The sequence below is a fragment of the Plenodomus lingam genome (assembly GCF_022343315.1).
Source record: "Plenodomus lingam strain CAN1 chromosome Unknown scaffold_20, whole genome shotgun sequence".
Classification (NCBI taxonomy): domain Eukaryota; kingdom Fungi; phylum Ascomycota; class Dothideomycetes; order Pleosporales; family Leptosphaeriaceae; genus Plenodomus; species Plenodomus lingam.
Window position 1 is genome coordinate 2,774,716 of NW_027093974.1, and position 26,132 is coordinate 2,800,847.

The following is a 26,132-nucleotide window of genomic DNA, read 5'->3' on the forward strand; positions in this document are numbered from 1 at the left end:
TCTCTTAAGGTACCTTAGGCTCCTAGGAAATCTTAAAGCAACACCTCCCTTAAAGATAAATATATGTTAACCCTATCTAAAAAGGAGAGGTTAGAAGAATAAGTTAAGCAACTTACTAATTAGTTATATAACACCTCCCTCTATAAGGAGATATAGGGTACTACCTAACCTAGCTAGTCTTTAGCTTCTATATTAAACCCTATAGTGTATACTATAAAAGCTAAGAGATAATCTAAAAAGACGCTAAATATCTCTACACTTAGTAATAGTGCTAATCCTACTTTTAGATAATAGCAAGCATCTATTTAGGATAGGCTAGAGATTAACGCTAATTACTACCCCTCTTCTAGAGCTTAGATAGCGTTAGTCTAGGGACACTGCTTAGGACTAGCAAGAGAATACTTAGAGCCACGTTACCTATCTAATTCCCTAAGTCTTTAATTCTAAAAAGCTAAGGAAATAATTACCCTCCTTTAAACTTACTTTATTACTAGAAATAAGATAGCTAAGAGTTAGATTATATTTAACTGCCTATATATAACTAATATAGAGACGTTCCCTGCTTTTAAGTTATAATTCTAGAGTCTTGCTATTAGAGGAGAAGTACCCTAATTAGAGTAGTATTACTACCTCTAGATAAAGATTACACCTTCCCTAAGGATGCTAAACCTTGCTTTCTAACAGAATTAGCACAATAATTTTAAGACTATAGTAGATTATCTTACTACTTTTAATATAGAACGCCGCCTATACCCTACCTTATCTACTCCTACCTAGACTACTCTATTATCTAGAAAAGGACTAACCCCCTTCTAACACTCTAGAAACTAGTCCTATTTAGACGCTAATTAGAAACCCTATAATAGACCTTTAACAGCTAAACCTTATATACCCTACTTGTAATAATAAGGTACTACCCCTTAAAATAATTAACCCCTATCTACTACGCTAGCCACTCCTAGCGCTACCACGCTAGGAACCCCTGTAACTTGCTATAATTATAGAAAGCCTAGGCACTTCTCTAGTAACTGCCCTAAACCCCCTAGGATTTAGGCTATAGATATAGAATAGGTTATTAAAAATTCTAAGGAAGAAGATACTACTAAATTAACTAATTTAGATAGCTATTAGACAGGAAACAACAATACCTAGGAGGATCCTCCTTCCTAGGCCTAACTTAATATAACCTATTAAACCTTTCCTTAACTAAATTATTTATTAGTTCCTATTTGCTTACACGTATAACCCTGTACCTTAATAGATCTAGTGTTTAACTAAACGCTTTAGTAGATACTAGGGCCTAAGGTTACTTATTTCTTAATTTAAAAATTGCTTATAATATCTCTTCTACACTTAGGGTACCTATCTAAAAGCTACTATACAAGCTTACTATTAAAGGGTTCTAGGATTAAATTACCTCCCTAGTTACCTACTATATTTAGCTTTATATAATAGTTAGTAGCTAAAAGGTTCATAACTGCCCCTTTATAATAGTAGACTTAGGTTCTTAGGATTGTATTATTAGATAACACTAGCTAAAATAGTTCTAAATCCTAATTAATACAGATAAATATTAACTAATCTAGCTAGAGAAATATCCTCTAACCTACAACCCTGCCCCTCCTATTCTAGTACAACTCTACTAGTAAGTGCTGTCTACTCTAGTTACCTATAATATCTTGCAAAGAGACGCCCTTTAGGATTAAGAGGAGAACTAGAACTAAAACAGTCCTAGTTTAATTAATAGGATACGTAGTATACTTAAAATTCTAGCTACTTATAGGGCTGCTACTAAACCTATCACGCCACCTACCCTAGTCTAATCGCTAACTATTACCCCACCCGTAAAATTCTAAATTGCTACTATTTCTGCTAATACTTTCTATTTTAATATAAAAAAATCTTCTAATAAATTCTTTACTACTAGCCTGTATAAGATTAAGCGTAGGATCCAAACCCTATCTAAATAGGATACTCTTAACCACCGCTTATTAGATTAGAAGCTCCTATCTAACTATAACTCCTATTAGGACGTCTTTAACAAGGCTAAGGCTAACAAACTTCTAATCTACTAGCCTTATAACTATAAGATAGTCCTAGAGGAACCCCTTCTAAACTACTAGAGTCCCCTCTATTATTAAAATACTAAGGAACTCTAGGCTACTAAGGAATATATACAAGAGCACCTATAGAAAGGTTTTATTAAGACTAGTTAGAGCCTATTCGCCTCTCCTATCCTATGCGTTAAGAAGCTAAATAGAGGCCTTAGGATCTATATAGATTACTATAAGCTTAATAGCTTAATGCAAAAGGACGCGTATCTAATACCCTGTATAGATAATCTATTATCCTAGCTAGCTAAAGCAAAAATCTTTACTAAGCTAGATATTTATGCTACCTTTAATAAGATCTAAATAGACCCTAACTTAGAGGAGTACACTACTTTCTACACTAGATATAGTGCCTATAAATACAAAGTCCTACTATTTAGGCTATGTAATAGACTAGCAACCTATTAGCATTATATAAATAATATACTAATAGATTATTTAGATAACTTCTATATTACCTATCTAGATAATATCCTAATCTACTCTAAAAACCTTACTACTTACAAGGACTATATTAAAAAAGTCCTTAAGCGTCTTTGTTCTGCTAGATTATAGGCTAATATTAAGAAAAGCGAATTCTATACAACCTATACCTGTTACCTTAGCTATATCCTAACTAACAAAGGCTTAGAGGTGGACCCTAACAAAGTTAAAGTACTCTAAAACTAGTCCGCTTCTAAGACAATAACTAGAGTAAAGTCCTTCCTAGGATTTACTAGATTCTACTAGCAATTTGTGGAAAACTTCTCTAAGATAGCTAAGCCCTTAACTACCCTCTAGAGTCCTGCTACCCTATTTGTATAGACTTTAGAATGCTAACAAGCCTTTAACTAGCTTAGGAATGCCCTACTAGCAATCCTAAGCTTAGCTTACTTCTATCCTAAGTACCCTCTAAAACTAGAGATAGACGCCTCTAATAGAGTTATTATAGCTGTCCTCTTATAGGAGCATCCTAATAGGAAATAGTACCCTATATCCTTCTTTAGTTAGACCCTTACTAGTTCTAAACTTAATTAGGAAATCTATAATAAAGAATTATTTGCAATAATCTGCGCCTTTAAGAAATAGCGTGCTAACCTAATAAGTACTTAGCACCTTATTAGAGTATACACAGACTATAGAGCACTAGAGTACTTTATATCTACTAAAGTCCTTAGTGCTAGGCAAGCTAGATAGCTAGAGGTTATAAGTCCCTTTAACTTCTAAATTAAGTATACTCCTGGATCTTATAACGCCTAGGCTAATATCCTAAGCAGAAGGGAACAGGATATAGTTAACCTTAAGGCTACTTAGAGGGATAATTATTTATAAGTAATAATCGCCCTAGATAGGTTACACCCCTAAATTAACTCTAACTTAGCGCAAGACTACCTAGCTAAGCGTTCCTTACTAATCCTTGCTTTAATTATAGCAGTTTAGAACCCTATAACTCTTAGATCCCTAGAACTTATTAAAACTCTTCTCTAAGAAAATAGGTCCTTATTCCTAATAGAAAGATTAGAGTTGCCTAAGCACTATTAGATAGAAAATAGACTCCTTCTCTACTAGGATTAACTTTGCGTGCCTGCTAGATTAGTCCTATATACTAGACTAATTTATAAGGCTTATAATTAAGTATCTACTACCTACCTATTAGCTACTAAAACCTATTAGATTCTAGCCTAATATTACTACTAGAAAGGTATAGAGACTACCTATAAACGCTACGTTTAGAACTGTATCCTATACAAGAGAGGGCACCTAAGATAGCACTAACTCCCTAGCATACTCTATCCCCTTCCTATCCCTAGTCTACTAATACAACACTTATGCATTAATTTTAAGGATTTTCCCTAGGATTAACGTGGTTATAATTAGATTATAGTTATTATTAATCGCCTATTAAAGCAAGCTATTACTATCCCTTGCTACAAAACTATAGACGCCTAAGGTATAGCTACCTTATTTATTTAGTAGGTGTACTAATTTAGACATACTCTAGATACTATTATTTCTAATTAAGGCCCTTAGTTTATATCTAGTTTCTAGTCTAAGTTCTATTAGATTATAGGCACTAAAGTTAAGCTCTCTACTACCTACTATAAATAAACTAATAGATAAACTAAGATTATAAACAAGTATATTAATTAGAGACTAAGGCCTTTTATATCCTATTACTAAGATAACTAGAGCAACCTACTACCTATAATAGACTGTGCCTAAAGTACTCTTCTATATTTATCTATTAGCATAGCTCTATATTAGCTCCTCTTTAGTTCCTTACTAAAGCAAAGTTAGAATTAGAAACTAGAAAAGACCCTATCTACTATACTAGAGAAACTAAACTATAAGGACGCCTTATCCCTTGCTACTTAGATATATAACGCCTAGAAGATTACTAAAGAAAATATAGAAAGAGCTTAAGACTAAATACGCTCTACTACTAATTACTATTACTATCTAGTTAACTAGAAGGTTAGTAACTATATTTATCTATCTACTACTAATCTTGCTATTTTACAACCTAGCTAAAAACTATCTAAATAATAGAAAGGTCCCTTTAAGGTATTAGAATAAGTAGGAAACACGTATTGCCTCTAATTACCACCTAGTTCTAAGATCTATAATGTTTTCTCTCCTAATATATTATACAAAGATCCCTAAGACCTATTACCTAGATAAGAGGCTCTAAAACCCCCTAGTACTCCTATATAAGGTATAGAGGAATAGGAGGTAGAAGAAATCCTAGCTAGCAAATTATATTAATCTAAGCTAAAATATAAGGTTAAGTAGGTTAGACACAATCCTAATCCTATTTAGTATCCTGCCTCTAACTTTATAGGTGCTCCCTATAAATTATAGGTATTCTACTAATAGTATCTAAATTAGCTAGGTCCCCTACACAGCTTACTAAAATAGATTTAAGCCTAGGAAAAAGAGAAAGAGGACCTAATATTACTTTACAACAATTATACCTAATATTAGAACTAATTTATATCCTATTTAGCTATATATTACCTATTAACTACTATCTATTACTATTATTCTTATTACTATTTATTATTATATCCTATTTAGAACCTTAAAGGTTCCTAGGACACTACCCCTAGGAAACCTCTTTATTCTATATCTATCTCTCTATTAGAACCTAGTTTAGACTCTATATTAGCTAAGATCGCGCCTAGACTATCCTTTTTTACTAGCTTCTAGATAACTAGTGTAGCAGGAATTAGAGCAGGTGCAGGAGCAGGGACAGGAGCTAGGACTAATTTAGACTCCTTCTTGTAGAACGCCTTTATCTTAGCCTAGACTAGGAAAGTTACCTCCTAATTTAGCGCTAATTCCTCCTTAAGTTCTTTAATAGCCCTTATTAAGCCCTTAACTACTAAGACTATCTTATAGATACTATTCTAAAGCTAATATAAATTAGATATAGTAGTATAATAGGTAGCTATAAGGATTTTAGTAGCCTCTATACCCTTAGTCTAAGTATTAGTAATAGTAACGTACTTAGCTAGGTTTTAGGTAGTTTCTTAAATAGTAGCCTTAAACTGCTTAACATCCTTCTAATAGGCAACTATAGCTTTATTATCCTTATCCCCTTTAGCAGGGTTTCTAATTAGACTATAGTATTCTTCTAGAGCACCCCTAAGGGTAGAGTACTCTTAGCTAATAAAAGAAGGAATCTGCTAGGATTAGTAAAGGAACCCTATTAAACTTAGATACTTACTAGATTGCAATACTTATTCTAGGAGATATAGTACTAGCACTTCTTAGAATTCTTTAACTTAAAATTAAAATTATTAAACCTGCCCCTAGCTAGAGCCCTAACTGCTCTTATACAGAGAGCGCGATAAGTAATAGGGAGGACTTCTAGTAGTACTAGTACTAGCATAGCTAAAGGTTCTAATTTAGATTAGCAACTATTTAATTATATAGATTAAATACTTACTAAATTTTAGATAGATTAGGTTAAATAATTAAAAAATTAGGGATATAGGAATAAGAAAGTTAGTAGGTAGAGGGCTAGTTATAGGCAGGCTAAGGATAGGGGTCCATGCCCTAGGAAGAAGAAGTAAAGGTAAAGGTAGAGGTAAAGGTAGAATTATTTGCAAAAAGCTCTTCTTTAATAAGGGATCTAAACCTAATCCTAAGGATAGGGACTATCCTTTCTCTATAGGAGGGGGTAGTGTAATAATAAAGTAGAATTGCCTGCCTATTATTCTATACTAAGTTAGGCCTAATAAAGGCCTAACTCACTAATATATATAGAGAATAGCTCGCCTATAGTTAGGATAGGCATATTCTTCTTGTCCTTTTATACAAGACCTATAGGTATAGGAATCTTATCCTTTTCTATATAGACGCGCACTCCTATATGCCTTTAAGTTGTATAGGATACCTTTTGGATGCCCTACCTACCTAAGTCGTTATAGGCTCTACGCTAGCTAATAGTAATATAGTCTCCTTATTAGTAGGTAGTAGTATAGGTCCTATATTAGTTAGTAGTCCTTTAGGGATTATTATAATTCCTATAGATATTACTAAAGGTAGGGGTGTAAGTTATTATTATTAAAAAGGAAAGGATTAAGAAGGAAGAGGTTTAGAGGAAAATAGAGGCTAGGGCTTAGTTAAGAATAATAAGAAGTATAGGCAGGCTAGGCCTAGCTTCTCTAGCTCTAGTCCTATTTCTAGTTCTAGTAGGTCTAGATAGGTAGTAGCTTTTCCTTTCCCTTTAACTTTATTATTACCTATTATAGGAGCGCTTACTAGATCCTATAGTTTATCCTAACTAGCTAGAGCCTTGCTTTTTACTCTAGCCGCGACTTATTTATTATAGTTACCTTTACTAGAAGGTGCTACTATTACACTTACTTTTACTCCTAGATTTAACTTATCCTTTCCCTATCTAGATAATAGTACTATAGGATAATCTATCTCTAGTATAGTTAAGCTTATATTAGAAGAGGTAGTATTAGATAAGTAAGTATTATACTCTAGCTCTTCTAGTAGTAATAGGTTACTAGGGTTAATCCCTAAGCTTTTAAGTTCTTAGTTACTAACTAGCTTTTATTTTAGTAGTATATAGGATAGATATTACTAGGTTTTAGTCTACTCTAATACTATATAGGTGTTATTAGATAGGGAGGAGGTAATATATTTACTTTTAGCGTGTAATAGCTATATAGTGTAAGTCTAGAGACTAGTATATTTAGGTAGTGTAAGGGAAGTGTTAGGCCTCTTAAATAGGTAAGCGCTAGCTAGACTATAATAGTACTAGTTTATTTATGCAAAACGCGTAATATAACTATAAGTTTAACTAACGTAATATAGATTAAATAGCTTTAGCTACTAGATATAATATCTAATAATAAGGAGGGCCTAAATATAGTGTGTAATGTTATTATATTGTCCTAGTCTAGGAGGATAGGAGCTATCTATGGGCAAGCACCGCCAAGAGGCTAAGCCCGTCACACGTGACCCAGGCGTTCATGACACAGCAAAGGAGAAGGTCCGGAAGGCAGTGAGACAGAGACGGATCAAGGAATACCGTCAGAGTAAGACTACTTCGAAGGACAACGAGTTCTATAAAAGAGGACTGCAGGTTGATGTATCATCCGAGGACATTGAGGAGGAGCTTCAGCTCTCGGAGGAGAAACATGCCAATTCGTGGTACGATCCTGACAAAAGAAAAGCCATCAACCAAGAGTCCCTCGATACCAACACTGAAAGAGACAGTCCTAAAACTGATATAAAGGCGAAAATGGCGAAAGTGAAGCGCATCATACAAAGCTTCAATGACACTACTGCGTCAAGGGGAATGAGTAGGACACAAATTCAAAGCGGGTTGACCCATTCGCTAGAATCATTACTCTCAATACCTGGGCGCACAGAGGGGGCAATACAAACTGCCCCCAACGAGACAGAGAATGAAATGCTTGACGCAGAGCAGCTTCTCACTTGGTATGCGCAAAGCCTGAACAAGTGCTACGATGCCCTCATCTCCATACATGAATCTCGTTGAGTGCGTCAATTGCTCTAGACTGGCACTGGACGGCGCATACTCGGGGTAGATGAGGCAAGATTACTGGGATACATGGATCAATTGGAGTCGGCAGTGATCAAGCGACTCGATCAGGCACGTGTACGCCCCGCTCATTTGCCTGTCAGGCAAGCTTGAGAGACTGTACAAAACTGCACACAAATCGACCCCGACTATCTTCAATGCGTCAATAATTCAGAGTCATTCTTTAAAGACCCTGCAACTGAGAGTCAGATTACAGCTGTAGAAGAAAGACTAGGTGTACAACTTCCTGAAGATTACCGTGCCTTTTTACGCCTTACAAGCAACGGGTGGTGGGTCGGTAATCTAGAGCCTCCATTACACCCACACTACGGTAAAAAATTGTTTACTGTAGAATGGTACGCTAGGGGTTTACTATATAGGTGTAAACTAACCTCGTGTATACCCGTAAATAGGTTTAAAGTAGTGGTTTACTTTTATTAAAGTAGTAGTTTACTTTTATAGTAGGGGTTTAAATTAAGTATAAAAAGTAGTTTTATTTCTATTATACGCTATAATACCTAACTAAGACTAAAAGGGGTAGAGAAGATTAGCTTTACGCTATACGCACATATAACATAATAATAAGTTATGATATTTTACTAATAGGAGGTGGTGGTAGAGGTGGTAGAGGTGGTGGTAGAGGTGGTGGTAGAGGTGGTGGTGGTGGTGGTGGAGGTGGTGGAGGTGGTAGTGATAGAGGTGGTGTTAGAGGTGGTAGAGGTAGTGGTAGAGGTAGTGGAGGTGGTAGAGGTGGTAGAGGTGGTGAAGAAGATTAAAAAAAGGAGGGGTAAAATACTTAAATAGTTAGTAGGAAACTAGTTATTACTACGTAATACTAGTAGATTAATAGAAGTAGAAATAAAAGTAGTTTACTTTTATAGAATATATAGTATAATAAACCCTATTTAGGTTTACTTCTTCTACCTAAACCACTTCTTAGTCTAACTTAGATAAATATGGCTACTGTAAACCGGTTTTGTACCGTAGTGCCAATAGACTCGGTACGATGGTTGTCCAACGACGAAGCCTACTATACCGACTTAGCGCTAGACATTCCCGGACGGTGGGATCGCTGGGATATACCCGTAGACATCAAAGACACAAATCACATCGCCTCTTCCTTCCAACAGGATCATTCCAAATTGGAAAAGCGCTTGAAATTGGCGCTATAGATATTTACAACACATGGCTCATTCCACCTGTTACTGTGGATTTCATCAAAGCCGGGGTCTTGCGCGTCTTGAATGATCCGAAATATACAGAGTCTCAGAAAATAAGTATCAGATGTGCAATGCGAGACTTCGCAGGGAGTGAGGAGGCGTGGGATAAGTTGACCTGGCTCTGTGTTACATGGGCTTCCGGCGGATCTGCAGTAATGAGAGAGTATCCGAGCTTTGAAACTTATCTTGATACTCAGGCTGAGTGGTGCAGGAAGAGACGGAACGGGGAGGAGGAAAGTTGGTGGAAGAGGAGACGGCTCAGTGCGATGTTTTGTCTAGATAAGTTTGATGTCGGGATTGTACCGCAGTGGATTTAGAGAGTGGAACATCAATGTCCAGAGTCAATATATCGCCCGCTTCAATACACGTAGATTGAATGAAATAAATTGTGGTTGACCAAGAGCAGCACCCAACATCTACTTTCGATGAAACAAGCTAGCCCTTGTTTCACCGGCACATGCTGTTGAGTTCTGTATAACTAGATACGCCTTAAAAAACATGCACAAACACACACCCCTGAGTCCTCCCACCCACATAAATCCAACCCGACTCACCAATTACCGTCAGCCCCTCCTCACTCATGATCTGATGCTCCCTTGCTGCCCTCTCCGTCCGCATCGCCTTATCTTCTTCCCGCCTTGGTCTCCCCTGCCGTTAAGACGCCGAACCCCCTGTTTTCTGCGCTGCTTTACACCCCCTCGTCTCACATTTCATAGTCCAATCATGGGAATTTTCACCCCCACAATCATAACACTTCCACTTTTCAGTCGTAGTCGAAGGACACACACGTTCCGCTTTGGCCTTCTTGAAAGCGTTTTCTGTCCAGGAGTTTGTAACTGAGGGCTTGAGTTTCGTCGTGGTGGGTATGGGGGTTGGTGGGTCGGGTGTTAAAGGGTCCGGTGTTGAAGGGTCGGGTGTTGAAATGGGTGGTTGGTGTTTGAGGGCGGAGGTAAGAGTGCTCGTTTTTGAGCTGTGGTGGGCGTTGGTATTGGAGTGATGTGGTAGGTTCGTAAATTATGGGGGCTCGGCTTACCTTGTTTCATTGTGCAGTTGCTCGGGGGAACGGCGCGAATAGGGGTGCTCTGAGTCTTGCTGGGTGTCTTCTCTGTTGGAATGGGATTCCTCATCGAAGGTGGACATGGCAAAGTAGCTGTTATGAGTTTATTGATCTTCTGTGATGTCAAGAATTCTCAGTGGGAGAAGGTAGCTGGTGAATATTTGTGGTTTTGTTGTAGCAGTAGCAATTGCACGACAGCCCATATTCATACAATTTTATGACTCAAAAACTTCATGTTGACTCGACTTGACGTGGTTTTCTGAGGAATTCGGTGACCGGGTGGTATTAGGTACCAGCCAGTGTTGCTGTTCTGAACACCGTAGCTCAAAAGATGAATTTGAAAAAACTACCCAGTGCAGGGGAATTACTTGTCATACAAGGTGACAAGCAACACACTCACCAAAATGATGCCTCAACCCAGAACCCAGAAACCAGCCGATACAATAATACTCCACAATTTTCTTTTCCAACTCACAATCCCAACCTCCAACACCTACACCTACTTTCCCAAACCCCTCAGCACTCCTCTCCACCCAACCCATCCTTACACTTCTTACACTTCTCCCGATTCGGCGTATTGCACTCCCTACACGTTCCACAATGATACAAAATCGTGCCTTCGTCGATATGCTTCACCGTCATCGATCCTATCGGGGTCCGAGCCTCCGGTTTAAAAAATGAATCTCTCTTCCAGCTATCTTTGATGTTCTCGGGTGTGTCTTCCATTGGAGCTGCGCACTCTTTGCCGCCGAGGCTGGCTTGATCCGGGTGCTGTTTTAGGCCGGGGGTAAGCATACTGGGTTTGAGTTCGGCGCTGGGGGTGGAAGTGTTAGCTGAGTGTGAAGGGGAGGAGTTCAATGGGGGCGAAATTACGCAGCAGCTTTCACTTCTTCCGTGGATTTCTTGCGGATGTGGAAGTTTGTGGGCTGGGTAGCGGTTTGGTCGTGAGTAGAACGTTCGGGTTCTGCGGTGTTGTTGTTTTGAGTATCAGTCTCGTTGCGGGCCTCGGTGTCTGCTGGTCGTGGACCGCTCGAGTCGGACATTTTTGCTCGAAGCGGAGTCGCTGAATTGGAACGTTGAGAATGTTGAATGATGGATAGGCTGTTGGACCTAGTGGTGTGTTGTGTGTAATATTTGTCAAACATGTGTGTGCTCTATGACCAGCAGGAAGAAGGCATCCTCGGTTCTTAACATGCTAGTACCATTGTGCCTTCCTGAATCCCGAGAAATTTGAAGATGACAATGTTAGGAAGGAAGGGGATTGGCTCTTACTCATATTAGGTCAACGACCTTGAATTTTGGGATTGTAGGAGTCGCGATTAACTTGTTGATGCGCAAGGCTTGGGACTACCAGCAGCCACAATGATCAAATAATCAGCGAAAGGATGACGATGGTTAGTTTGAGGAAGAACTCTTCGATGAATTTAATAAACAGGTAGGCTCAAGGTTCTTCGAGTAATTGTAGCTCAGGGCTGGTGCAAGATTGCTTTCGAGTTACTCTCCATTAACGAAACCTTCGTCAGCGAGTCCGCGCATGACCGTCATGCTACCAACGCTCAATTAGTACACACAAGTGAATACCATTCGCTAAACGCTTACATCCACCATCGACATCCAACTCCACCCTCAGTCATATCATACCGATCCCAACCTTGAGATCGAATTTCGCTCTCCACAGGGTCAACGAGAAGCCCACTTGTAGCCGAAAGGTCGAACCATCTAACTGCCGTATTCGACTTTGTAGACATGCTCATGGACTTCGAAGATTCCACGACGAGCATTTGGGTCCGTTTTCATGATTCGCTGCACGGAACCGCCTGACACAATGAGGCAGATTGTCCAATGGTTTTGACTGAGAGAAGCGCCTTGGATAAGAGGTCCCAGAGTATGTGCGACAATTCGGAAGGTGGAAATGACTTCCTGCCTGTAGTTGCGAGTTGAGGCGGTAGGTTGATATACCTGCTACGATGAAGAGGGAGGGGGCTTGCTGCGAGCCACTGCAAATTGACAGATGAGGTTAGGACATAATCTGAACATTAGAATCTCATAACAGGTTTTCAGACAGTTCCGAAGCCCAGAAACTAGTTGGGAAGCCCTGTGCTCCTGTTTTAAGCTGGTAGTATACCCCATGTGGGTCGGTTGTGATCATGTTGTAATGGTACGCTAGATTAGCGGCATCAATCTGATTGGGTTTGTATGACATGGTTTGACGAAGGGGTAGGATACAATTCACGGCATAGACTGACTAGAAGATGGATCTCGAGCTGCCTGTTCTTATGGCTATTTCTTCATATCCTCCATCGGGACAATCCCATGGATTACATAGTCGGGAGTCGTATCGACACCCAGGATGCACTGGCTGCGAAATGAGCCGCTCTCAAATCAGACGCCTGCCTTGACTGTGCCGTAATAATACATGAACTTCTAAGTAAGCGCTAGCTTTTTATTATACATCCTCTAATAGTCTTAGTGAGAGCGATGCTTGAACTACAGCTGAAGTAAATGGAAATCGCTCTTGCAGGCATGATCAACATAACGTGCTTCCACGAGAAGCGCTTCAAGAAATTCGATGATATTTTTGTGTATACCATCTCGAAGCTTCCATCCTCCTGATCTGAATACTTTGTCTAATATAGCGGGTGCCCACTGGCGAATCCCCGCTGTTGTATGTTTTTGCCGCCATGTTTCTGTTGGGAGGGGATTTCCAAACCTCCCAAGTCAAACACCAGCTACTACAAGTCCAATTCCTCAACTTCCATGCCACACTCTTCACACCTTTTTCTTGTCAAGCCCGTCTCGGGATCTAACACACTCCTACCCCACTCATGCTCATGTCTATCATATCTCCCCTTGATAACCTGTCCAAACTGTGCCTCTCCACCCGTCAAACCCGCACGCTTATAGGCCTCTGCCCTCGTCCTCTTCTTCAACTGTTCCAGCTTGTTTTTGAACTTCTTTTGCTTGCGCTCCTTTGTCACGTTCTGGCGCTTCTCGTACTCTTCATCTAATGCGGCGGCAGAACCCCATTTCTTGGGACTGAAAGCGTAGGCTTCGACCTGCAGGCGCAAGAAAAGTTGCATGGGGTGGAAAAACTGCTTGTGTGGATTTGGACGTTCGAGATGCGGGAGGAGGTCTTCGTCTTTGAGTTCCGGGTCGGTAAGGAGATAGTCGTCTCGCGCCTCCGTTTTGGTAAGCAGCGAGTATTTGTCTGGAAATTTCTCTTTGCAGGTGTTGCAGACGCCAATGTGAAATATGTCTTGCCATTTCCAATCTATCTCTAATGATGCGCACTCTCGACACTTTCCTTTGACGTCGCGTTTTCCGTCGCCGTATTTTCCTTTGAAGGTTCCTGCTTCGATCTCGGCATTCTCAGCGGCTTCGAGGAGGAGTGCATCTTCATCTTCGGCTTCTTCTTTGCCGTTGACGGCGTTGAGAATAGAGATTCCTGGCTCGTAGGGGCCGGCACGATTGGCTCGTAATTTGCGGCGGATGCGCTCGCGTTCCCATTCCACCATTGTGACACCCTCAGGTTTTTGCTCTTCTTTAGGTTGTCCTTTCCACATGGCTTTGTTGTGAGGATCATCAACGGTGCTGAGGAAACCACCTTTCGTGTCTGTCATCTTGGAGAAGTCGTAGTCTATGAAGTCGGATCGCGCATACTTCTTCGCCGGCTGGATGTAGTCGTTTGAGGGGGGCTGCATGAAGCCATTGTGGTCGGGCTTGGACTGGGATACGCCAGCATTACGCACTTGTGTTGGCGCATTGTCTGATGTGATGTTCGAGTATGCCCGCTTTGCACCAGCGACTGGTGCAGGCGAAGGTTTCGCTTGGGCTTGTGTTGCAGCGGCCTTGGCCTTGAGACGGGCTTGTTCCATCTTCCGTATCTGTTCCGGCGTTGGAGGGTTTGGTGGCAGTTTCCCCACCGAACGGGTGGCTCGAGGTGGTGTTGTCTGCCTGGAAGCCATCTTAGTAGTGAGAGCTCGTTTCTCGTGTGCGTGATGTCGCTATATCGTATTGTGTGGTGTGGTGAGATACCACGCCAAGCAAGAGTGAAAGAGTGTGAGCGAGTGAAGGTACGCGCAAGTGGCGAGTGCGATATCCGGCGTGAAGTGAACCGGGAACCGCTACCCGCAGCAGACAAGCACCACTTGTTCCTGAATGATGATGTACGCCAAGATGTTCCGCGATCTGCTACCTTTAATACCTAGCGACTCTAGACCACGGTGCACATGCGAATCCCGTTTGATATTGAAGTTCGAGTCCCGTTAATTACTAGTACGAATGTTAGGCACTGTCAGTGATAAAAAAGGGCGGCTTACCTCGATGCGAGCAACGGGCCGCCTTTACAAATCAACCATGACTCTTCCCTGTGACTGTGGCGATACACTTCACAATGCGCTTTATCCTCGCTCGTGCCAATACTTCACGAGGCGCATATTCTGCCAAAAACTCTGCCCCGTCCAAAACTTGTCGTATGGGAGTCTTCCTTATCTTCAAAATTTCGAGTCTTAACTTCATCCCATGATGCCTGACACGACAGACGCGAACGCACGTGCGCACGTGACGCCACGGTTGCTGATCCCTGTCGCCGATCCCGAACTTTCATATTCAACACCACCACTTAGCATCATCACGTCCTTCCCCGTCTTTACGATCCACACACCACCCCAAAGCCGAAAAGAAAAACGCGATAAAAAGAGGACACAAAAATACAACTCCGCTCAGCCGACCCCAGCAACTACCGACAACGAATCCTCCCCTCCACTCTCCAAAAAACCACCAAACCACCCACCAAAAGTCAAAAACCGCCCAGATCCCGCAATTGGTTGCGAAACCACCCTCCTCACAACCATGCGACCCACAGTACCCCTTCAAAAATCCTACCCGCTCCTCATAGCCTCAATTGGCAACCCAGGCCCCACGTACTCCAACACTCTCCACTCAGCCGGCCACATCGTAACCAGCCACCTCGCCACGAAGAAAAACTACCGGCCCTTCACCAAGGGATTCTCAGGCCTAATCTCCCAACCAGACACATCACACTACTCCTTCAGCGTCATTGGCGGCTACACCAAAGTGCGCGACGGCGCCGCCCCTCCACCCGAAGATGAAGACTGGACATTTTGGCAATCCACCAGTCTCATGAACATCAGCGGCATAGCCCTGAAGCGCGCATATACCCAATGGGTCCAAACGAAAAGTCTAAAGCGCGAAGAGGCCCGCCTGGTGGTTGTGCATGATGAGTTGGAGTCGGAGCTCGGCAAAGTGACGGTCAAACTGGGCGCGGCGAGTGCAAAAGGGCATAATGGGATCAAGAGCTGTCAACAGCAATTGGGCTCCATGAAGTGGTGGAGGGTAGGCGTGGGGATCGGCAGACCCGAGAGTAGAGATCCGCAAGTTGTTAGTCGCTATGTGTTGGGCAAGATGAGTGGGGGGCAAAGAAAAGCGCTCGAGGGGAGCGCGTTGGCGGTCTTTGAGGCGCTGGAGGCGATTGCGTCGGGAGAGAAGTGAAGAGCGGGGAGGCATGTGCGCGGTTCTATTTGAGGTATTTTGCATTTGCAGGCGCGGCGCATAAGCGGTGGAGGAGTGTGATACCCAATGAGCATATAAGTGATGTACCACTGTATTGAATAGACGCATATATGAATAGAGGTCAGGCCATTGGCTAGACATAACACGCTGAGGTATCTTCCCGTACGCCGTTGATAATGCTAGTAAACAATAATGCGATACCCAAACAAAAATGTAATCACAACCTCCCTTGTGTCGGGAGCAAATCGCCTGCCGGGAACTTCGACGGAATATCTATCAAGCAGCCGCATTCTTTCGCAACTTCTTCCTTGCTTCTAGTCTGCGCCTGGCCTCTGCCTTGCGGTCTGTAGGCAAGATCTCTGCTCGATCTTGCTTGACCTGCCTGGAACCCTCGGCATGGTGAGCCGTGAGCGTTGAGAGGCCGAACTTCGGATCACTAGCAGACTGACTTCTAGTTGTCGCCGCTTTCGATACAGTAGTGGTTTTGGTTTCTTCCTCCACCGCGTTGCCTAGAGACCGGCTTGTAGTGGTCGATTTCGATCCCATTCCGTGAGCGATGTCATTAGTGTCTAGGGCTTTGGTACTTGTGCTTACAGACTTCCTGGCTGCAGTGGTGTATCCAGTCTTGCGGCCTGCGCTACCCGTGTTTGTCTGCTTCGCATGCCTAGGTTTCTTAGGCGGTGGATTCCATTCAGGTCTCGAGTATGGCACTCCTGTTGAGACAGGTAACGCCATCTTGTCCATTTGCAATATCGAGCTAGCTTCTGCTGCAAGCCAAGGATCTGATGATGGCATGGGTAGTGGGCTTGAAGGAAGTACGACAAAGGGTGAGCTGGGTGGACCATTCTCCTTGATAGAATCCCATTTTCGCGAGTCCAGAGGCGATTTTGGTATCTCTGCTGGTGCTGGTCGTGTTTGCTCAGAGGTGTCGGTAGATCGAGAAGAAGCACGAGGCGATTTGCCCAGCATCAGGGACACTTGACCATCATCGGTGCCAAACCTCGCTAGTGGCTTGGGAAGGATTGGTGCGTCAAGCAGTGGTCGACGACGTTGTGATGTAGACGTCGGCGAGGTATTTTCTTTGCTCGAAGAAGCCATACTAACCGATGGGGCGAGTGAAGCGTCGAGTTCCCGCGCCTGAGGTCGCTGTGGCTGTGTTTTGCTCGAATCTTCATATATATCGAAAGATGGCCTGTTCTGAATCTCTGATGATGACATTGCAGCGGATCGCTCCAAGATGGCTACACGTGCTTTCAGCTCCGCAATTTCGATGCTGGCTGATGCGCTATCAGCTATTGCCCTCTGTGCTTGCTCTTGATAGTTCTTGTTCTGTTGCTCCAATTCTCGTTCACGTTGCCTAAATCGTTTGCGCTCTTGTTCAAGTTTTGTGACAAGTTCTGTCACCTCGCCGTCTTTTTTCATGGCAAATTTCTTGGCCAATTGCTGCTTTGCGATGACCTTTTTCATTTCCTTCTCGCTTCTCTCAGCGTAGCTCTCGTACTGCTCCTTCCAGTATTTCCCAGACTCGGACCGCGGCGCACCCATGTCGATCGTGATGTCAGTGTCGTCTCTCGCCCGAGGTTTTTGGCCTGATGTCGGCTGCGTGGTTGTGCGTGCATCCAGCAAAGCCTCAGTAAGCTTGTTGCGAGGCCTCTTGTCGCTCGAGGGATCTAATTTCAACTGCGCGCCAGGTGTCCAAGGGCTAGGAAACTTTCCTGGGCAATCATTTGGAATTCCACTCTTGCCCCCATTGACCTTCTTACCCTCGTTATCCATGACCTGCGATCCAAACGATACTGTTTTCCTCCCTTTACTCGTGGTCCCAGGGGTCATTAGTATACCGCCCGGCTGTTTTGAAGGCGATACTGGCGGCGTAGTTTCTGGCGGCGCTGGTAAGTCTATCTTCTTCGCGTTGGCTGCGTCTAGGCGCTTCTTTCGCTCTGATGGCTTCGAGGCACCGTTCGTGTCTTCGGGTGCGGGAGTGCCGAATATGGCATGCTTGAACGCTTTGACGGCGAACTGATGTGCAGGTGTCTCAGGCTGTTCAATAATAGTTGACTCATAATTGTTCTCTACACGCGTCAGTACGTCTCCATGCCCATGCTTGGGGCCATACCTGGCTGTAAATCTTCGATCGCATTGGCAATGCGTGGACCCGTAATCCACGAAAACATGGTCGGTGGCTACTCTGGCACCAAGTAAATTCCCAGAGATACGTTCAAAGACAGTAGATGGGTAGTATGGCCCAGTGTTTTACTGTGTTGCTGTGATGGATGCCTTGTTTGGGCTATTGTTTACTCGTCGAAAACGAAGGCTGGAATTTCAGATGAAGCGCTGATGCGAGTTCCAACTCTCGGGATACAATCGCCGCTATTCTCCGATCTGTTCCCAAGCGCTATTTTCTTTTCGTAGCTGGGATGGAAGGCGCAATATTGTGTGATTGAGCGTGTGTGGTGTTGTACTGGCACCCTGGAGGCGTAACCAAGTCGCGTTGAGGCGCTAACCCCTTCTTGGGCTTTGGCGTGGAATTGCGGGGTCCACAGGGCTGCCAGCATCGCCCCCCCCCCACCGACCGCTATTTGCATGTGTTGGCAACCAGAGACTTCCAATTTCGTCACCATCAAACGCTCTTTCAATTGGAATATAAACAAACAAGATGTCTGCAGTGTGAAGGGCAGGCAGCTTCGGCTGCTAGTCTCTCCGTCAAAAACCTCATATGACGGCATTAACAATCCTACACAAGTCAGCCCATCATGGCACCGCACAAGACACCACGCAAAAAGCAACAAAATAATGCATCCACACCTACTGGGGACGATGTCAGAGGTCCGGCCAGTCCAATCGAGGACTCGCCATTGGAGCGGCCTCAACTGGTGTCGCAGCCCTCTGAAACCTATGAAAAGGCACAGGAAGACGAACGTGAAGTTCTGAAAGCCGTTTTCATGGAAGATTATGAGGAATCAGAAGCAAGAGGTGCATGGAGCAAAACTACAGATCGCGTACTGCGCTTAAAATTGAAAGCCTACTCAAATGACGACATTTCCATCACCCTCTGCGTCAAGCTGACAGCAACCTACCCCAAGTCACTTCCGGAACTCAGCCTGGAAGGTGGAGAGAAGTTGAGAAAAAGAACATGGGATAATCTTCGAAACTTGATCCAGGATCGGCCCAAGGAATTAGTTGGCGAGGTTATGATATATGAAATTGCAACTGGTATCCAAGATGTCCTTGAAGACGAGATAGCCGTTCGCGAGAACGACGGTGCATACGACAACTTAGATGCAGAACGCGTCGTCCAGGAAGCGGAGACTGCAGAAATTGCTAAACGCGAAGAGGAAGAGTTGCAGAAGAAACGAGATGAGGAAAGAGCCGATGAAGAACGCGCCTTGCAGCGACGGGTCGGTGACGAGATACGGCGGAAAGAAATGATGGCGAAGCGCAAGACAAGATCATCAGCCAATGCCCCCACTTCTTATTTTCCCACTGAAAGCAACAAGAACCATGTGTCATTTGACAGGACTATAGTCTGGCAGGAGAATGACGCAATGATTGATTGCAGTGCGGTCGAGGGTCTTGTGCCCTTCCATGTTGGACCTGTTACGGAGCAGCTACTAGTCAAACCTATGAACAGTACTGCAGCCCTAACTTTTGTCTTGAAACGTATGCGCGTAGGAGGTGGTAACTCTGCTGCAGGCCCACAACTGAAGAAGGCCATAATGGAATTTGAAGAGGAAATGGAGGATGTCAAGCGATTACGACAAAACGCAATTCTCACCATCTTAGACTTCAAGATTGAATATCTCTCTGACGCAGGCTGGGAGATCAACATCTTAATGGAGTACGCCAACAAAGGCTCGCTGCGCGACAAGCTTGAGGATGACGGACAGATTACGGTTAGCAGAATTCGTTCATGGACAATTGAGCTCCTGGAGGCACTGGACTACTACCACCGCAACGGCTTGGTACACAAACGCATTCACCCTAACAATATTCTGTTTCAGAAGTCGTCAAGCGGAAATATCTCCGTCAAATTCACAGATGGTGCCTTTCAAGATACTTTACATCAACTTCAGGGTCTGTGCAGAGGCGAGCAGGCTGTTGCCACGTCAAGGTCGGTATTCTGGGTGGCTGCTGAACTCGCACAAGACATACGCCGGACTCGTAAGACCGACGTGTGGGACTTGGGCGTTGTGTTCCTTCAAATGCTTTTTGGTCTGGACGCGCCGGAGAAGTATAACTCGCCAAAGGATTTGTCTGACGCTGTCGGATGTTCTGAGCCGCTGCAAGAGATAATGCGCAAGTTTTTCAAGCCGGATCCCAAGAAACGGCCATCTGCGTTCGATCTCATTCCAAGCGAATTCCTGCGCGAAGATGTTCCTGTTTACGAACACCCGCCTACACCAATACGGTCTAGACACTCTTCGACGTCGGGTCATTGGAGACTGCGTCGAGAATCTTCAGCGGGTGTCCCTACATCCTACTCCCGATATGCGACCGACTGGGTAGAACAAGGCCGACTGGGAAAAGGTGGTTACGGTGAAGTCGTGAAAGCGCGTAACAAAGTCGACGGCCGCATCTATGCGATCAAGAAAATCAAGCAAAAGTCTGCGTCTGCGTTGACCGAGGTTCTCTCCGAGGTTATGCTTCTGTCCCGCCTGAATCATAGCTGTGTTGTACGCTACTATACCGCCTGGCCTGAAGAAGACGCTCCCGGCTTTTCTGAAGCAGACGGAGATGGCACTACAGCACTTAGCGAGGACGACTCAGACTCAGATTCCGACATCTCGCCGGGCACGACTAGAGATACTGCGCTGAATGGTAGTACTGGCGGTTTGGACTTTATCAGCTCCGGCGGCTATCCCAGGATTGAGTTTGGCTCCGACGAAGAGTTGGATGATGAATATGATGACGATGGTGCAGTCGTGTTTGGATCAGACTCTGGCAAGTACTGACCCAATCTCAGCGTAGGACTATTAATGCTAATTTGCTTACCAGAAGATGGAACGGGTACGGCAAGCGGGCCTCGGTCCCCAATGGTGAAGAGGCGCAGTTTATCACATTCTCAACATGCACGAACCGCTCGATCTATACTGTATATTCAAATGGAGTTCTGTGAAAAGCAGACCTTGGGCGATCTGATTCGAAGAGGTCTATACGATGACCCTGATGAGTATTGGAGACTCTTCAGACAAATACTTGAGGGGCTCGCTCATATCCATGGTCATGGCATCATTCACCGCGATCTGAAGCCGCACAACATATTCATCGATGTCGCAAAAGTTCCAAAGATTGGAGATTTTGGCCTTGCTACAAGTGGACAATACCAACGGTCAGACAAGAAGACATCTGCTGGCATACAAGATGGCGATATGACTCGTAGCGTGGGTACAGCGTTGTACGTTGCACCAGAGCTGAGTTCCACGGTCACCGGAAGCTACAACGACAAAGTCGACATGTACTCAATGGGTATCATCTTCTTTGAGATGTGTTTTCCCTTGAGAACAGCCATGGAACGTGATCAAGTCATTCGACTTCTACGAGAACGCAAGCATGATCTGCCGCAAGACTTTCAAAAACCTGAGAAGTCTTTGCAGGGTTCCATCATCACTTCTCTAATTTCTCATCGACCTTCAGATCGTCCCAGCTGCGCAGAACTCTTGCGCAGTGGAAAAGTACCACTGCAAATCGAAGATGAAGCAATCAAGGAAGCGCTCAAAGCACTCTCCGACCGCGACTCTCCACATTATGCAAAGGTGATGGCTGCACTCTTTTCTCAGAAGCCTGGTATTCAAGCACAAGACTATACATGGGATTCGGGTGTCGCTACACGGGCCATTAGGACCAACGATATACTGCTGCAAAACCTGGTCAAAGATCGCTTGGCTATGGTATTCCGAAGCCATGGTGCGGTCGAAGTTCAACGTCCGTTACTGTTGCCGTGGTCTGATCATTACGCGAACAAGAACGTGGTAAAGCTCTTTGATCCTTCTGGTACCCTTGTGCAGCTGCCCCACGATCTCACGCTACCTTACGCTCGCAGCATTGGGCGAGGCGCACCATTTTTAGAAAAGACTTTTACAATTGGGCAAGTCTACCGCGATAGCCCTGCTGGCGGTGCCCCTTGTAGCAATGGTGAAGCTGATTTCGATATTCTGTCGCATGACACCTTAGATCTCGCACTGAAGGAGGCCGAGGTGCTGAAGGTAGTGGACGAGATTGTCGACAACTTTCCATCCATCAACAACACACCGATGTGCTTTCATCTCAATCACGCTGATTTGTTGGATATGATTATGGAATTCTGCCGGATCAGCGTTCCGAAGCGATGGGCGGTTAAGAACATCTTGAGTAGACTCAACATTTCGAGCCACAATTGGCAGAAGGTCCGCAACGAATTACGATCACCTGAAATTGGTGTGTCCTCCACCTCTATCGACGATTTAGCCCGCTTTGACTGGCGAGATACACCAGAGAAAGCCTTCTCCAGGCTACGACGATTATTAGAAGGCACAAAATACTTGGATCGCACACACGCCATTTTTGCCCATCTTCGTTCAGTTGTACGTTATATGGAGCTTTGGAACATAAAGCGGAAAGTGTACATCAGCGTGCTGAGCAGTTTCAACGAAAGCTTCTATGCGAAAGGCATCATGTTCCAATGTTTGTTTGATACAAAGCAGCGCGAGGTGCTGGCAGCAGGTGGTAGATATGACAAGCTGATTGGAGAATATCGACCAAGAGGCTCGGTTCACGCACATCCTATAGCAGGCTACCATGCCGTTGGTGTCAATCTGGGATGGGACAAGCTAGTCAACTCCATGGCCCGGTGGCTGAAGAAGCCTGAAAAGTCAAGCTTCCTTAAGAAGCACGCTGAAGAAGATGCGCCCTTGGTCTCATGGATGCCACGCCGTTGCGATTGTCTCGTGGCAAGCTTTGATCCCAATATACTTCGATCTACGGGCGTGAAGATGGTTGCAGAGCTGATCGCACATGGATACACTGCTGAGCTAGCTGTCGACGCGCATTCTATTGAAGACCTGTTGCGACATTATCGGGATGATAGGCACAGTTGGATCATTATCATCAAGCATGGCGTCGCGCCGGACAAGCCGGAACTAAAGGTCAAATCTATTGCCAAAAAGGAAGACACGGATCTCCGAACCAACGATCTACTCAACTACCTACGAAATGAGCTTCGAGACCGAGAGGGACGCGAAGGAAGCGCAGCGCAACGGCTCATCAAAGCCGCACACACGAACTCAACTTCCGCCGCCGCAAAATCCAACGTGGACGTTCTTATCGCACAACATCGCAGCAAAAAGAGCAACAAGTGGTCTATCGTCGAAGCCGCACAAACACGTTCCGCAGAACTCCTCTCAGACTTCCGATCTGCACCCATCGCGGCCATTGAAACTAAAGAGGAAGCCATGACGCTCATTAAGGAGACTCGTCTCAGCGATCCAGACTCATGGCGCCATGCCATCCAGAAGATGCCGATTGCAGAACGTAAGTATCTGCAAGAGCTGCACGATTTGCTTTTGAAATACCGGGCGCAATGGCTAGAGACGAGGAATGAGGAGGGCAATACTAGTGGAGAGGGAGGAAGGGCATTTGTGTATAATTTCAGGACTGGGGGGTGTTTGCTGTATGACTTGGAAAACTAGAGGGTGGATCTATTGCCAGACGTGAGCGTTTGGGATATTGGCGCCCATGTGATGATGAGTACGCTATGAGACGAAGTATCGCCATTCGCGCAGGTGGCGCTACGATGCGATGATGCAAAAGAATCAATGAGAATACAGGAATTCTTGTCATAGTGAATGGATAAATGCCCGCGAAATCCCATTTTCTGCCCCTTTGTGTACCGTTCTATAACATTGTTCATCACTTCACGCAATATCGGGGCGGAAACTTTTCCCACCAGTACCTTGGTTAGCCATACCGTCTTCCTCCAGCACATGACGCCATGCGAGGAATTCTGTAAATAGAGAAACAAGTAAGCGATAGGCCTATGTATAATTCCGCAATAGAATTGTGTTACTTGGACTTAGGGAGTCTTGGCAGCATTGCACAAGGCTGGCTTAGCAAGACAATTCGACGTTTCTCAAGTCATTGCCTAGGCTCTTTCTTATGCTGATCACTAAATACAAATGACAGCCAGTACTATGACTATACTCTCAGCTCTTAGTAACTACGCTATACAACCTCATTCAGTAGTAGGCCAATATAAATGGCTACAATATACATCAATTGAGTGATTAAAACTGCGCAAATGCCCTGTGGTTCTGATGAATCTCTCTATACGTGTATCTGATTCCGAGGTTCATCGAGTTGAGTCCAGAGACTACGTTTAGCCTCCAATTCACAGCTGTATAAGGCATAGCACGTCTAAACTCTGCGTACTAATCTAGGCTATTTAGAAGGCTCTAGAGTCCCTTCGTCTCAATTCGTTAATCGAGGCAACAGCTTGAATTTGCTGACCTTAATCCCTTTTTGTGGTGGTTCAAGCTCTTGAATTTGGCGCACCAAGTAGCCCTCTTTCTAAGTCAATCGCGGGAATGTCCATAAAAGTAACCAGAGCAGGCTATCCTTGGGATCAAATATGGCAGCTTCTCGGGAATCTGGTTCAAGGTCTCTTAGCTAAGCCCTGTGAGAAATGGGCGAAAAATGATAGCGATTTGTGTATGCCTTAGAGTGTTGCGAGAGGGAGGTCAATAATTATCAAAAAAGTCTTCTAATGGAGAACTTTCCGGCTGCTATAAGATGCTTCTTACGTGATGTGATGATTCGGGGACCACAGGACTGTTGAAAGCTAGATACTAATTGTCAAGTATTACTAGCGCTACTCGCTAGGTTCAAAATAATGATCTGAGTGATAGACTGTATATCTGCGGGTGACATGTGCCATTGATTCTGTTTGAATGATAGCACGCCTCACTAAACAGTACCAGCAATATCTATACTAAGTCTAGTGTACTATAGAAAAACAATCTCGGGATATCTATCTCACAGGTTTTGACGTATCAGTCTTTACTTGCTTATCGAGATTCTCTGCTTTGAGGCAACGGACGACATAGGTAGCCTCTTCATGATCGGGCCTAAGTGCACACATCACACAAACCAGCTTATCACATTCATGCAGCGTGTCCTTGCATCTGCAGGCCCACTGCAATTTTCCCAGATCCTTTTTGTCCTTGGGCTTCTCGGGAAGGGCCCATATCCAGTCTTTATATGTATACCCATATATCAGGCCGACTTGACACTTCTCAACACCACAATGGGCATAATGTGTCGCCTTGATACGACGGACCGGACCCGCACCTTTATGCTTCCCACACGCCCAATAGGAGTAGGCGCCCTCTTTCGTTTTCGGATTGTATGTAGTTCCGCAGTGCAGATAATGTATGCAGTATGTCTGGTATGGCTTATTCAATACCGTGAATGGATACTCAGACTCGCCGGCTGCCTTAATGAGGCAACCCACGCAGCCCCATTTAGGATCCTCGGTCCTGGATCCGTAGATATCCTCCAATCGTGTCCGCATGCAGGGTTCCTGACTCTCTGCACCGCATGTGAGATTTCCGATGGGTACGGACAATTCATGTCTTCGGCATATCCAGTACCCTTCTTTGTTTTTCTGAGCGCACCGTAAGCACGTTGGGATATTGGTATACGGAACCATAATCACTCACCGGGGTTTGCACCTTGATATCTCCCATAATCTGAGCGAGTTGGTCCTTCCCGGCAGCAGCCATGATCAACAGTATAGCGGTCTTTGATGGGCATTTATGAAACTTGATTTATCGTTGAGATTGCTTTTCGTTCATTGTCCAGGAAAATTTGGTGATAACTGCCGCTTTAATAGCGCTGCCCAGTCATAGAAGAGATGTTCTTTGACTGTAGCATGACGGCTCTGACTATTGATCGAAGGATGTAAGTCACCAATGATGGCACATATTACTACAGTGACATGACTACCCGTTCTACAAACAAGACTCCGAAGGTCGTATCAAAGTCCTAGGTGGACCATGCGGCGCCTGAATAGACCCTACAAGGCCATTCAGTCATCAGAACTGAATAGCAGGCCTGACCAACACACAGAAACAGTTGTGGCCAAGGAAGAACGACAGGCATAAATTGTTGTACCTGGGGAAGAAGCACATTGG

General features: G+C 44.3%; 9 protein-coding genes across 9 annotated transcripts; 4 read left to right on the top strand and 5 right to left on the bottom strand.

Annotated features, from left to right (window-relative positions):
- Window positions 1–7,530: 7,530 nt before the first annotated feature.
- On the top strand, window positions 7,531–8,115 carry IAQ61_011975 (uncharacterized protein; the record flags this gene model as incomplete). The annotated part of the gene is made up of 1 exon (XM_066099428.1): window positions 7,531–8,115. One exon carries the CDS (start codon window positions 7,531–7,533, stop codon window positions 8,113–8,115), a length of 585 nt encoding a protein of 194 aa, XP_065950947.1.
- Window positions 8,116–10,950: 2,835 nt separating this feature from the next.
- IAQ61_011976 (uncharacterized protein) lies at window positions 10,951–11,477 on the bottom strand (the record flags this gene model as incomplete). The annotated part of the gene is made up of 2 exons (XM_066099429.1): window positions 10,951–11,248; window positions 11,308–11,477. 2 exons carry the CDS (start codon window positions 11,475–11,477, stop codon window positions 10,951–10,953), a joined length of 468 nt encoding a protein of 155 aa, XP_065950948.1.
- A 451-nt stretch (window positions 11,478–11,928) lies between these two features.
- Window positions 11,929–12,215, bottom strand: IAQ61_011977 (uncharacterized protein; the record flags this gene model as incomplete). The annotated part of the gene is made up of 2 exons (XM_003844519.2): window positions 11,929–11,980; window positions 12,034–12,215. 2 exons carry the CDS (start codon window positions 12,213–12,215, stop codon window positions 11,929–11,931), a joined length of 234 nt encoding a protein of 77 aa, XP_003844567.2.
- A 951-nt stretch (window positions 12,216–13,166) lies between these two features.
- IAQ61_011978 (uncharacterized protein) lies at window positions 13,167–14,399 on the bottom strand (the record flags this gene model as incomplete). Its single annotated transcript, XM_003844520.2, has 1 exon — window positions 13,167–14,399. The coding sequence occupies one exon, from the start codon at window positions 14,397–14,399 to the stop codon at window positions 13,167–13,169; it is 1,233 nt and encodes a 410-aa protein (XP_003844568.1).
- A 556-nt stretch (window positions 14,400–14,955) lies between these two features.
- On the top strand, window positions 14,956–15,945 carry IAQ61_011979 (uncharacterized protein; the record flags this gene model as incomplete). Its single annotated transcript, XM_003844521.2, has 1 exon — window positions 14,956–15,945. The coding sequence occupies one exon, from the start codon at window positions 14,956–14,958 to the stop codon at window positions 15,943–15,945; it is 990 nt and encodes a 329-aa protein (XP_003844569.2).
- Window positions 15,946–16,242: 297 nt separating this feature from the next.
- IAQ61_011980 (uncharacterized protein) lies at window positions 16,243–18,401 on the bottom strand (the record flags this gene model as incomplete). The annotated part of the gene is made up of 2 exons (XM_003844522.2): window positions 18,083–18,401; window positions 16,243–18,038 (listed from the first exon to the last, which is right to left on the bottom strand). The coding sequence occupies exons 1-2, from the start codon at window positions 18,138–18,140 to the stop codon at window positions 16,243–16,245; spliced, it is 1,854 nt and encodes a 617-aa protein (XP_003844570.1). The 5' UTR covers window positions 18,141–18,401.
- A 318-nt stretch (window positions 18,402–18,719) lies between these two features.
- On the top strand, window positions 18,720–20,918 carry IAQ61_011981 (uncharacterized protein; the record flags this gene model as incomplete). The annotated part of the gene is made up of 1 exon (XM_003844523.2): window positions 18,720–20,918. One exon carries the CDS (start codon window positions 18,720–18,722, stop codon window positions 20,916–20,918), a length of 2,199 nt encoding a protein of 732 aa, XP_003844571.2.
- A 150-nt stretch (window positions 20,919–21,068) lies between these two features.
- IAQ61_011982 (uncharacterized protein) lies at window positions 21,069–23,630 on the top strand (the record flags this gene model as incomplete). Its single annotated transcript, XM_066099430.1, has 1 exon — window positions 21,069–23,630. The coding sequence occupies one exon, from the start codon at window positions 21,069–21,071 to the stop codon at window positions 23,628–23,630; it is 2,562 nt and encodes an 853-aa protein (XP_065950949.1).
- A 1,337-nt stretch (window positions 23,631–24,967) lies between these two features.
- Window positions 24,968–25,739, bottom strand: IAQ61_011983 (uncharacterized protein; the record flags this gene model as incomplete). Its single annotated transcript, XM_003844524.2, has 2 exons — window positions 24,968–25,603; window positions 25,659–25,739. Coding segments are annotated over 2 exons (717 nt in total), but the record flags the coding sequence as incomplete, so codon positions are not given.
- Between the last annotated feature and the right edge of the window lie 393 nt (window positions 25,740–26,132).